Source organism: Lethenteron reissneri, chromosome 30 (assembly GCF_015708825.2).
Source record: "Lethenteron reissneri isolate LAM-NWPU_2019-01 chromosome 30, ASM1570882v1, whole genome shotgun sequence".
Classification (NCBI taxonomy): domain Eukaryota; kingdom Metazoa; phylum Chordata; class Hyperoartia; order Petromyzontiformes; family Petromyzontidae; genus Lethenteron; species Lethenteron reissneri.
The window spans coordinates 14901108-14914526 of NC_083808.1; the positions used below are offsets into that span (position 1 = coordinate 14901108).

General features: G+C 41.2%; 1 protein-coding gene across 1 annotated transcript in view; it reads left to right on the top strand.

Moving 5' to 3' along the window:
• LOC133349569 (complement C3) overlaps window positions 1-13419 on the top strand; it is a 217451-nt gene extending 204032 nt beyond the window's left edge. Inside the window, exons 39-42 of the mRNA XM_061563138.1 lie at window positions 4678-4767; window positions 7333-7416; window positions 9066-9204; window positions 12083-13419. Of these exons, the coding sequence (XP_061419122.1) occupies window positions 4678-4767; window positions 7333-7416; window positions 9066-9204; window positions 12083-12224 (455 nt within the window). The 3' untranslated portion in view covers window positions 12225-13419. The remainder of the gene's footprint in view (window positions 1-4677; window positions 4768-7332; window positions 7417-9065; window positions 9205-12082) is intronic.

Sequence of the window (13419 nt, forward strand, 5' to 3'; positions counted from 1 at the left end):
CCAAGCTTGGAGCGTACAGTGATACCTCGGTTGACGAACGTTTCTGTTCACGAACAACTCAGTTCACGAACAGAAAAGTTCATAAAAATATGCTCCGGTTCACGAACTCCGCTTCAGTTCACGAACAGGAGCCGCGGCCATTTTAATGCTATTTCCAGGCTGTCACATGGTCGTGACTTCCTGTAGGAATATCGTGGAGAGAAGAAGAGACACAGAAAGAAGTACTGTGAGTACTGTGAAGACACTTTCAGTGACTTTTTGCTTTTTGGTGTGCTTTTTAGCACATACAGTACTGTACTGTACTACTGTACTGTACAATACTGTACTTACTGTATTGTACAATTCACCCATTTGAGTGCTTACTGAAGTCATCTCAAGCAAGGTTAGTGTTCTCTCTTTATACATTACTATACTGTACAGTACTAATGTGTATTGTAATTTGTTTCATATTTTTGTGCTTCAAAAACCAAAAAAAAAGGTCAGAACGGATTAACCGGATTTACATTGAACCCTATGGGAAAATGTGCCTCGGTTCACGACCAATTCGGTTCGCGACCAGAGTCAGTTTACGAATTAAGTTCGTGAACCGAGGTATCACTGTATATATAAGCTGGGTTGGAGGTGGAAGAAGAGCGCCTTGACAAAATAATTTGCATATCAAGAGGAATTTAGCATATTTATGGGAAATGCATAGGAGGTGGGCGGGGGGGTTTCAAAGTCATATTATGCCCATGCATTATGCAGGATTAGCACCATCAAAGGGAGGGGGTAGGGGATAGCATTAACAAAGGGAGGGAATGTTAATAGTATGTAGAAGCAACGAAACATGTCAATGGGAGAGCGGTGGACGGAGACCCGCAGCGGAGCAAATAATCCATTCCCTGTGGAGAACACAAGATACACAGTCAATGCCAGTGAGTGGACTGCGGTCTGAAAGTCACAGTAAATGTGAACAACAATCAGTTAAGATCCGAAATGGTTAATTACGTCCTTCCAATGATTGCTGAGCCAGAATCCATCTTCTCGGTTGAAATTGTCTCTGTGTTTGTATATGTGGATCGCCTCATGAACAAAAGAACCAAGAAGAAAGCTTTAAATCGAAATTTAACCGCCACTACGGGGTGGGATTCTACAAAACTTTAAGATCCTTCAACAAGCTCCGAGATAAGAAGGCTCAACTAATCGAGTCTCTCACCTTTCTGAAGAGATGCCGCGACTCTAAGGTAATATCAATTGTATTCACACTAACATCTGCTGCTGTAACTTCTTCTAATGCTAAACGAATTTTGTCTAGAACGAGCTTCGCTCTTATCTCAGAGAAAATCAGAATTACGCGCACTGATCTAGATCAGTTAGACAAGACACTCTACAAATCACACTTATCTTTGAGTGCAACAATTTCCACATCGGATTGGGAACATGTAGACAAAATGACTGCCTCTTCAGCTGCCGCTATGTCGACCAAATGTAAGGACAACTTGATTTCCAAATTCAACCGCCTCTCAAACAGGAGACCGGACCCACACATTAAAAAGCTAGACGTTAACAAAGTCGTAATTAACCGCAGTAACAGTTCTCCTTCTGATAGTCTGTTTTAGCTAAAGGACTAAACTTTGCAGTCACACCTAGACACATACCAGTTAATAATATAATTGCCCGAGTAGATGTGGCTCTCAAGGGCCTGAGTCACATCGCTGCAGACGTAGCAAGATCTGAAATCTCTGCAACGCTCAAAAACGCTAAGATGCCAGCTAGCAACATCAGCAAAGATGAGCGTTTTGAATTAACTCAATTAAAAAAGAGGGATGACATTATCATCCTCTCAGCCGACAAAGGCAATGCCACTGTCATCATGGACAAAATAGAATACAACAACAAAATTCAAGAACTACTCAACGATGGCAGCTATACAAAAATAAAAAGAGACCCCACCAAAAGCCTCGTCACCAAAACCAACAAAATCATTTCTGATTCAACCGCATTAATTGATCAAACCAAACAGTTCTCGTTGAAACCTTCTGCAGCTAGGCCACCAAGATTATACGGCTTGCCAAAGATACATAAAGAAGATACCTCTTCGTCCCATTGTCTCTACTATCAACTCCCCAACCTACAAACTGGCTCGTTTTTTGTCTGAAATCCTACTGCCTTTCACTGGAAAAACCACCTCTGCGGTACTAAACTCTACTGACCTGGTATCGACAATCAAGGGGATTTCCCTGTCCCCAGACGACCTGCTTGTCAGTTTTGATGTGGTTTTCTTATTCACCAAAGTTCCTGTACCTGACACCATCGCAATCATTGAAGACTTGGTTCATCAAGGACTGAATACTGGGGTACCCCCACTGGTGAGACACTGCTTAACTAATACATACTTCACCTGGAATGGAACTTTCTACAAACAGACTGAGGGCACCCCAATGGGCTCCCCCCTATCTCCGGTTGTAGACAACGTTTTCATGGAGAAATTTGAGACTGACGCCATCCAGACTGCCACTCTACGCCCGACCTTATGGAAGAGGTACGTAGATGACACTTTTGTCATCTGGCCACATGGCCGGCCTGCTCTAGACCAATTTCTCGACCACATCAATTCTATACACCCAGCCATCAGATTCACCATGGAAGACGAAAAAGATGGCAAGCTACCCTTTTTGGATGTCCTAATTAAAAGAAGACCTGATGGTTCAATGAGCCACTCTGTCTACAGGAAAGCCACTCATACGGATGCTTACCTAAAACCGGAGTCCCACCACCATCCATCCCAGAAGAATTCCCTCATCAAGACTCTATACCATAGAGCCCAATGCATCTCCGACCAGGAACACATTGCCAGTGAACTCAAACACGTACGCCAAGCTCTTAAGGCTAATGGTTACTCCGACTACACAATCCGCAAAGCCATCACTCCAACCATCAAGAAGGATCCATTTGAGGAGCCTTTCAAGACCATCACCTTACCCTACATTGCTGGGGTCACAAAAAAGATCTCCAAAATCCTGATAAAACACAAGATCCAGGTCCGATTCAACACAGTACATAAAATCCGTGATCTGGTCCCGTCTGTAAAAGATGTACCCTGGCGTCTACAAATTGAGTTGCCTCTGTGGTAGCAGTTACATTGGAGAAACCAAGCGACATGTCTCGGACCGCATCCGTGAACATAAAGCAGACTTGAAACACGGTAGGACAAACAACTCAGCAGTAGCAGATCACTGTTACAATTCAGTGGGCTCACATGACATTGACTTCTCTAAGGCAGAGGTTCTCTGCAAGCCATCTGGCTACCATGAGAGATTCGTTCATGAGGCGATCCACATATACAAACACAGAGACAATTTCAACCGAGAAGATGGATTCTGGCTCAGCAATCATTGGAAGGACGTAATAAACCATTTCGGATCTTAACTGATTGTTGTTCACATTTACGGTGACTTTCAGACTGCAGTCCACTCACTGGCATTGACTGTGTATCTTGTGTTCTCCACAGGGAATGGATTATTTGCTCCGCCGCGGGTCTCCTACCACCGCTCTACCATTGACATGTTTCGTTGCTTCTACATACTATTAACATTCCCTCCCTTTGTTAATGCTACCCCCTACCCCCTCCCTTTGATGCTGCTAATCCTGCATAATGCATGGGCATAATATGACTTTGAACCCCCCCCCCCCCCGCCCACCTCCTACGCATTTCCCATAAATATGCTAAATTCCTCTTGATATGCACATTCTTTTTGTTAAGGCGCTCTTCCACCTCCAACCCAGCTTATATATAAGCTCCTAGCTTGGTAGTGTCTCATTTTTCACCTGAAGACGGCTGCTTGCGTTGTAGCCGAAACGTCGTGACAATTATTTTATTGTTTTATTTTATTATTTTTATTGTTTCCATTCGGCGTGTGTACCATTCGTCCACCGCAGTTGCCGTTGCTACACCACACGTAAAACAAGTCTCACCAAAACAAATCTTTCACACCAGCTTTTTACACGTTATATTATATTTACAGGGTATTTTTCATATAAAACGTGTGCTATTTTACAGAGTTGCAAGCACTACTGATAATGCAATGCTGTTTTTGTTACAAATATATAATATGCATATGTACACTATACCGTAAGAACACATAGGTACTGAGCTGTACGAAACAGTTGAAACACTGAGCTTCAAACCTTACTATGCGAAACCTAGAATTGCTTTGTTAACGTTTTTTTGTGAAAAGGTAATGGTATCGGTAAAGTCCTGCAATTGTTTGCTTGTGCCACTGCTGGCACAAGGGCCTCCACAAGAGTAAACTCCAGAGGGTATTTTTCCGATACGTTTATGTTAACCAGACGTGTTGTAAGAGGTGGTCGTACCTAACACTTTACCCCACAACACGTGACTTGCCGATCGACTCATTGTGGTGAACTCATTCATACTGCGTGGTAGGAATTAAGATGGGGGTGAAATAAACTACTGCTGTTTCAACTGCCATGCTGGAATCAGAAATCGAACCAACGCCCTCTGGATTGCACATCCAGTGTGCTGACAATTGTGGCAACTGGTTATAAAAAAAAATGCAAAAGCTGACATTGAACTTTTGGAAATCATGATGTGTGTTGATGGTTTGATTGATAAATCTAATTTCTCTATTCATGTGTTGTTGCAATGCAATAATATATTTTATTTGTGTTTGTCAGTGAGTTGCCCGGCCAAGAAACCAAAGTTCGATACGTCAATCACTGTCCTACACAGACAAGAAGCGGCCTGTGTTGCAGGAATCGACTATGGTAACGCTTTGTGTCACTGATACTAGCACACACGTTTACAACAGGACCTAGGTCTCAGTTTGACATTTTTGCCTTGGACCAAAAACAACTCGGCAATCATCATTGATTCAACATGTATCTTTTCGGAGCTAATATGATTCATCATCGATTTTTGGGTTAGGCAATCTAATGATCTGACCAAATTTGTGTTGTTAAAACCCTCCACCACCCGATACAGAAAGCAATGAGTCTAATGCTCCAATTTTAATGCTCCAATTATGATTGTTTAAGCTCACTGGTAATAATCATAAACACTGCGTTATGATATAAAAAATATATATATAGCATGCCAACATTTAATGTTTGAAAGCAGAGGGATGGCAGAATATTTTGAATGATAATTTGCAATATTGTGCCTTGGAAGCACAAAAAAAAATTAAACGTTGAAGTAAACAGAGTTAGCAAACCATAAAGGGCCATCTTATTTATGTTCATGACTTAATGGAGCAATTTTTTATTCTAGAAAATTTATCTGTGCATGTTTTGCCTAAAACATGTATGTAATTTATATTTTTGTGATTTTCGCGAACAGTTTCTATGTGTACGATAGGAGGCTTAGAAGTCTGCAAATATTCAAATGAGGTTTTGTTTTTGAGGAATGACTGAGGAACTATTATGTAATTTGAGGTATTTGATTTTTGTGTACACAATGTGTGAATGGGTCTGATAATTGCTTGCAATGGTTGGTTACACGTTTTTTCATAAAATACACAGTTATGGATTACAGGAAATTATTGAAAATTTGGGATCAAATTTCATAAGTAAATATGTAAATAAGCGCAAAAGAGCAGGAGAGGAATCATTGTAGAAAAGCTGAACTCGGTAATGAAGAATATGAAGGCGATGCAACTGAAGAAGAAATTTTTAAATCAGTGCATAATACCAGCTACAACAGGGATTAGAAACACAGACCCTGGCTAAATTGAATAGAATATGAAAAGTGTGCAAAGAAGAAATAAAGAAATGCATGCTCGTCATTAAACTGAGATGCAGAACGAGGACCAGTGGATCAGGGAACAAACAAAAATCAAAGATGTCCAATTCACTGTGAGGAATGTGTGTGGCTTGGACAAGACATATTGTTAGATGGGATGATAGCCATTGCACAAGATTGGTGTCAGATTTAGTTATTATTCTACTATATTCTTGCAATTGGCAATATGTTGTATTAGTATTGCTCTACTTGTTTGCCCAGGTAAGCTTCACCGATTTTCAATACGATTTAGGATGGTCCTGCCAAGTTTTTAAAGTTGGGGGAAATATTGTTGTTGTGCGTGTAGTCCTATTTGAGTAATTTGCAGGTAATTTGTTTGCATTGGTATGTTTGGCCAACATTAATAACAGTGCAGATGTTTTAAGCTATTGGAGGAAACTAAAGAATCTGGAGGAAATCCACGCAGAACAGGGGGAGACCAAAATAACTCCACAAAGAATGGCGTTCGAAATGGGAATTAACTCTCGGCTTTTCTTGCTGTGTGACACAAGTGAGCCACTAGTGGGCCATGACGGATGGCATAGGCATGGGGAGGCCTTCATCCACCAGTCCATAAACAGCAGATATAATTATGGCAGTTATATAAGGTGCTACACTACATTATAACATTAATAGAACATTTCTTATATGATTTCTGGAAAGTGTTTCAGTGTATTCATTTTATTGTTTATTACAAATGGGACGCCAGAGTTGCAAGATGTTAACTACCTCATAGATTCGATCCCGACCCTGACACCTGTATATTTGGAGTTTGCGTGTTCTCTGATCACGTGGATTACTCTCCAGGTCATCCAGTTTTTTCCTTCTACATTTATAAAGATGTGTTTAGAGTATTTGGCTGATATACATTTCGACATCCATTTCATTGAGATATCATTTGTGGCCAAGTCGCTTCTGAAAAGAGTTATATAGCTCAGTAGGTTTTACCTGGAAAAATAAAAATTTGGTTGAGGTTTTTTTTTATACTTACCCAGGAAAACCTCACTGAGTCATTTTTGCAGTAAGGGGGTGACGATCATTTTTCGCAGTAGTTATTTGCAGGTAATTTTTCAAATTTTAGCCATGATGGCCGCACAAAATGGTTCACTCTTCTTTGAAAGACATCAGATGATCTTTAACATCCACTGTGAAGCAGAATATGCATAGTATTATATGGTTAATATATACGCAGTATTATCTAGGGTGGCCTACCAGATTTGCACAGCAATCCTCAGCGACAAGGTACATACATGCTACTGCTGCAGAATGTTGCTGCCATTAATATCTTAAAATCATTACGTTGTGTAGACTTCACTCAAACATTCTTCATTTATCTGCTGCTTTCTAAGTTATCATTTGTAAACTGCTACATTGGAGTAATACAAAATTATAATTGAAAACCTATGATACAATTTGTGTCGAAATTACATTTACATATTTAAGCAGTTCACCAAATGAAACAAGGAAGCAAGTGATATTGGCATTTCTTCTGTGTTAAAGGATGGAAATAAGTATCATGTTCTTACTTTCCACGTTGACCTCTGTACTTGCAGCATATGTGGGGATTGTTGATAACCGCACTGAAGTTGGAAGTTTTGTATACTACACCGTCAACATTCAAACTGTAATAAAAAGTGGTAAGTGGGAACAGGCATTTTTTTCGCATTAAATATGATCCATAATCGATATTTGGGTTAGGCTATGTAATGATCCAGCCAATATTGTGTCGTTAAGACCCTCCATACTAATTACATTGCCTTTAACACACAAATTGTTGTTTCAGCGAAGCAGTTCGTGAAATAATTTTCACAACCAACTTTATCATCAATTAAACGTGACGTTTCACTTAATTAGACAAAAGCATGGTGGAAGGCGATAGTCATTGCAATACCCAAACCGGGAAAGCCAACCAACGACCAGGGAAGCTATAGGCCAATATCAATCCTGCGCATGACTGATAAACTCCTGGAACGCATCATCCTCCGGAGAATCAGCCCATTTTGCCTAGTCAGTGATCCCTGAAGAAGAAGTGGGATTCTGGCCTGGACGCTTCTCTTGTGACCAAGATTTGTCCCTTGCAACGAAAATTTAGGCCTGATTCGAGACGAAATCCACAGCCATGTGGATTTGTCATCAGCCTACAACATAGTCTGGATTAATGGCTGATGTTGAAGCTCTAAACAATACACCTGATATGGAAGATGCTGAGCAATAGGCGACTGCGTGCCTATATGGGTGCTTACCCATTTCTTCAACAATGGATTGCCTCAAGGTTTCAGTACTCACGCAAACTCTCTTCAATGTCTACACTAACGACATGCCGCCAACCAGGTCATGCAAATTTATATATGCGGATGACCTTCCCCTGGCAACGCAAGGAGCCACTTTCAACGACATTGAATCTACTCTGAAGCAACAGCTAAACACCATGGGGGAATATTTCTGCAATTGGAGGCTCAAGTCAAATCCCCATGAAACAACAGTTACTGCATTTCATTTTGACAATAGGAGCAGCAAGCACACTCTGAAAGTGACCTACTGCGACACGACCCCACTCCAACCTATCTCAGAGTTAAGGTGGACCATACGCTAACCTTACAGAACCACCTGAAAAAGGTAGTTCCCAATACCAAAACAAGGGTCAACTTGGTCCAAGCAATTGTGGACACATGTGCTGAATCTTAAACAATGCGAATTCAGCCCCGATGAAGCCTGGAGAGCTGAATGGAGTTCAAAGAACTCACGAACACACACCTTGTGAAAGACCCAATGCAGAAGATCCCTGGGTTTGATCTTCCACAAAGCTCATGGTCCACCGTAATTTGCATCTGCACACACCATGGCAGATGCGAATACCTGACGCACATATGGAAAATTAATAAATTTCCAGTGTGCGACTGTGGTCATTCAGAACAGACCATACAACATATAACTATGAAATGCCCGATCCACAAACATGAAGAAGACATCACAGTGATACTCTGCTACTCTTGATGCGGTTATCTGGCTTGACCATCTGAATGTGAATTTGTAGTTGTTGCTCTCCATCTATATCAGCCATATCAAAGAAGAAGAAGACTGTAAACTGTCCCAAGCATCCTCAGGACATAATCCAGGATGGTTGTGAGCAGAAACAATAATACTTGGCATATTAAATGCATGGTGTTGTTTTATGATCACAAAATGCTGCTTTAGAAACAGTTTTTTTTTAATACACAATTGCATACGTTGGCTATCTCAGGGTTATATGAATGTGTGTGTGCCTCTCCAAACTTTCATCACAAAGGCCAAGATCAGGCTATTCAACCTAAAGCGACACGCCTATTCATCGTGACCCGCTCATGTGATGGACGTCTTGGCATGGAAACACCGCGACAGTACCTCCTGATGGGACGCAAGGGAGAGACGAAGGACAGGAATGATAGGTGAGTGATGGGGGCGGTGGCACAGCCCAGCAGTATTGTATCTGCCGCTTGTTCCAATGGGTCATGTTTTGAATTCATTAGGCTGCCCTGGCTATTACTGTGGGTGCATTAACCATACATACTATGTATTGTCTGCTTCACAGGGGATATTAAATATTCTGTGACTTAATGTGAAATGAGTAGGACTTTGTTTGCTGGTGTCATGGTACAAATTTGCCACTTTCAAAATATTTTCCAAAAATGTTTCAATTCAAATTACACACAGCATTCAATAAATGATTTCTAAATATCGATTTAAAATTAATATCAGAAGGAAAGGTACTCCTGACAGCCACAGAAGTGCATCTGAAAGTTTGCGATGCAGTAACCATTTTTGTTCGATTGCCAGCCAAAAGCCGCTGCGGGGCTGACCAATATTTGCGTTATTGTTTGTGCTGATTGATGAAATTAGCAAGGTATTGTGGTTAATTTACAGCAAGCACTTTGTGTGACCTTATAACATATTCGTTCAGCAACTGAAAGCCAATGCAGCTTGGCGAGCACTGAACGGACATGGTCGAATCTTTCAATACTCGTCACGACATGTGCCAGAGAGTTTTGTATACACTGCAGTTTGGTAAATGTTTTTCCAGATGTCCCACAGAGTAGTAAGTTGCAAAATTCGAGCCTTGTCGATATTATGCTACACGCCAACGTGTTGGCTATGTCACGACTTAATAGTGGTCGAATGTGACTAATCTAGTCATTGCATATGGTTACAAACGACATATATTGGTCGACTGTAGTGCCAAGGCGCATTAGATGAATAGAAAATTTAATCCTGAAGTCTGCAACCGCAGCATTTTTTTAAATGCAAACCACACATGCATTGCTGCAGCAGTGGTCTAACTCAAAATGTATTATCAATCAACTATATTCCAGTTTATTTTCGACAATTATGGTTTTTAATGCCTCGAGCCTTCTAGTCATGTGTGCTTCCCAAGCTGACTTACTTTTAAGAGTTTGGATGATTTAATTTACCTCTATCTGTTCTCTAATCCATGCATTCTTCTTTCCCTCTAAGTACAATTTGAAGCATACATTGGACGATGCTTTATTCATGCAAATTGTAATAATTGGATTGCTTACTGTGTAATGGATGTGTAATGGGTTCCGGAGACACTTGTAGAGGTAACTTCTTTATTACAATACAACACTCCAACAGTCCTGATACTCTGTTACAGCCTAGGTACACAGCCTAGGTACACAGCCTAGATACACTACTTTGGCTACGCTCTGGGGTCCTCCGGCTACAATTACCCTAGGGGAGGCTATCTGACCCGACCCAGCCATGGTGCGGGTCTGGACTCTGGCTTCCTCGGAACTCGCCCTTACAAGGATGTAGAGCCAGGAGTCCCAGAGTCCCACCACTGGCCCTCACAGCGTCCCGGCCCTTACAAGGACAAGCGGGACGAGGGGGTCCAGGGTCCTAAGCTGGCTGGCTGGCGGGTCTTGGGTCTTGAGCTGCGACTGGCCCCGATTGGCCAGGGAGCTGCCCTTTTATGCCTCGTCCCCAACGAGGGGTAGGGTTGTGTGCGCCCCCAGATATCCCACAGATAGCCCCCCCATTGGTGGCGCCAAGGGGCTTAAGCGTCTGGGTTGCCTGGGATCCTAGCGCCTGGCGCTGAGGCTTATCTGTCTAGGATCCCAGAGCCCCCAGCAGCCCCTCCCCTCTTGGGCTGGCACAGTGGCCCCTCTTATGGCACTACAGATGCAAAGAGTCACCTAAATCACTGAACATCATCAAATCCTCGCACATATCCGTTATAAACTACAGTAAACAAGAACGTCTTCTTGGTTCTTTCGGTAAAGTCACGTAGAAGGGAAATAATAAAATGATAAAAATAAAACATAATAAAATACAATTCTCATGACGTTTCGGCCACAATGCAAGCAGCCGTCCTCAGGTGAAGAACAGGGCTGTCGGAAAGACAGCATCTGAATGAACACCACCAAGCTTGGCAGCGTTTATTTAAGCTGGGTTAGAGGAGGAGGGCGCCTTGACAAAGGAATTTGCATATCAATAGGAATTTAGCATATTTTTCCCATAACTTTACCGAAAGAACCAAGAAGATGAATCCCTGCAGTCACGAAAGCTTTAAATCGAAAAGAAAAATTGAAGTCATGTGATCTGCTTTTTGTGTTTAGTTTGTTGTCTGTCCCTCGCACCTCCGATTAGCACGGTTCGCTACATAAGGTGCAAAAGAAGTTCAACTTACATGCATTGAGTGTGAAAAGGAGCTAATCTGATGACGTATGTGCAGTGGGAGTGCATTCCACACAGATGTAACTGCAAACGAGAAGGCATGCCGAACAATACTCGTGCACCTGATCTTTGTTGTGACTAGCAACTCGACTAGATGAGCGAAGGAGTCTAGATAAGGTATCCAGAGAAATGAGAGGTGCCATTTAAACAAAAAATTAAGAGCAGTATTTTGTACGAGTTCAGTTTGTTGAATGATAGAGTTGGAAGGACCAAGTAGGAAAACATTGCAAAAATAAAATCTGGAAGTTACAAAGCATGAATTAAGGTTTGAGCAGTGTCTTGAGTTGGCGAGTTGCTAATCTGAGAAATACTATATAGGTGGTTGGAAGCAGTTTTTAAAATATGAGAAATATGATGAGATAAATATAGCTCTGAGCCCATGAGGATACCAAGATTGCACACAGTTTTGATAATATTCAAGTCAGCCTATTAAGTGAACAGAATATTACTGCAAAATGACCATGATGTTTCCGAACCATGTCATAGCAGGTAGTACACACGGGGACATCAGCATTTACACACGTGTACCTGTGTTTGGAGTTCCATTAACCCATTGTGTTTTTGCATGTGTAGGTTTCAGTACGTGTTGGACGCAAGTTCGTGGGTGGAGCAATGGCCCGTGGATGAAAAGTGTAACCAACCAAACGTGCAGACATTTTGCGCCATCAAACGCGAATATGAGTTTAGCATGCAGATCCAAGGCTGTTCTTCTTAAAGGGGGGGGGGGCAGCCATTGACTGCAACAACGCATTTTACCGTGTGCATTTAGCTGTCTTCACAAAGTAGAAAACACAATATAACTTAGCACACAGGTTTTTTTATCCAATATTATATGATTCATAATTGATTTTGGTTTAGGCCTTGTAATGATCTTTCAATGTGTGTCTTTAAGGCACTCCACCACCTGACAGTCAAACAGATCAAATAATCACATATACATGCGTTTATTGCTCCAATTATTATCGTTATTATCACCAGGAAGATAAATAATTATTCCCACAACCTCAATTTTCCCGTAATGTTACTTATTATATATATGTTTTCCCTTTGAAGGCCATAGTGTGATTGACAAATATGTTATTTTGCTATTTTTCATGTACACCACTGCCAAAGGAGCAGCATGACCAAATAAGTTGTTATTTTACTGGTAGGAACGAAGTGAACCAGCCTACAATAGATTATATCGTCCGTCCGTGTAGCAACATCGCCCCCTACTGCAAACACTTGGCAGGACCCTACAAAAACCTTTAGATGCTTTCCTGGCTAAACAAGTGTAACATTCCCTTATAATTCCCTGAGATAGCTTTTAATTTAAACATTTAAATTAAAATTTAACTCACAGCAGCCTAAAGCCTACAGCTAGGCCTAAAGCCTAGAACTAGGCCTCAAACTCTCCCTTCGTATCGTCCGATTAGGTGTAGCAACATCTCCCCCTACTGCAAACACTTGGCAGGACCCTACAAAAACCTTTACACTCGGTGAGGCTTTCCTGGCTAAATAAGTGTAATAATACATTATGTTTATATTCTTTGGTTATTCGTTCCTACCAGCCCACCCCACAGGGACCTGTTATTAAATCACTTAGAGATGTACCAATACACAGAATCTACAAGCATGCATTGTGGTACCTAGATTAGTCCTTGCCAATAGTGTCCTGCGAATATTTGAAAAATGTAGTCTTCTGCAATAATTCTAACCCTTGCTGACTTTAAGCACACACTGCATTTTACGTGTAAACAGGTAATGTTCAATATATTGACAATAATTACGAGTTTGAAATTAATTTTATCCTCCGCATATATTTGCCATCACCTGTAAGGTCTCACCTAAACTAGTATAGTCATACAATCGTTAGTATTCTATTAAAATTCTGACTTTACTGTTTTGATTAAAAAATATATTGCCATATA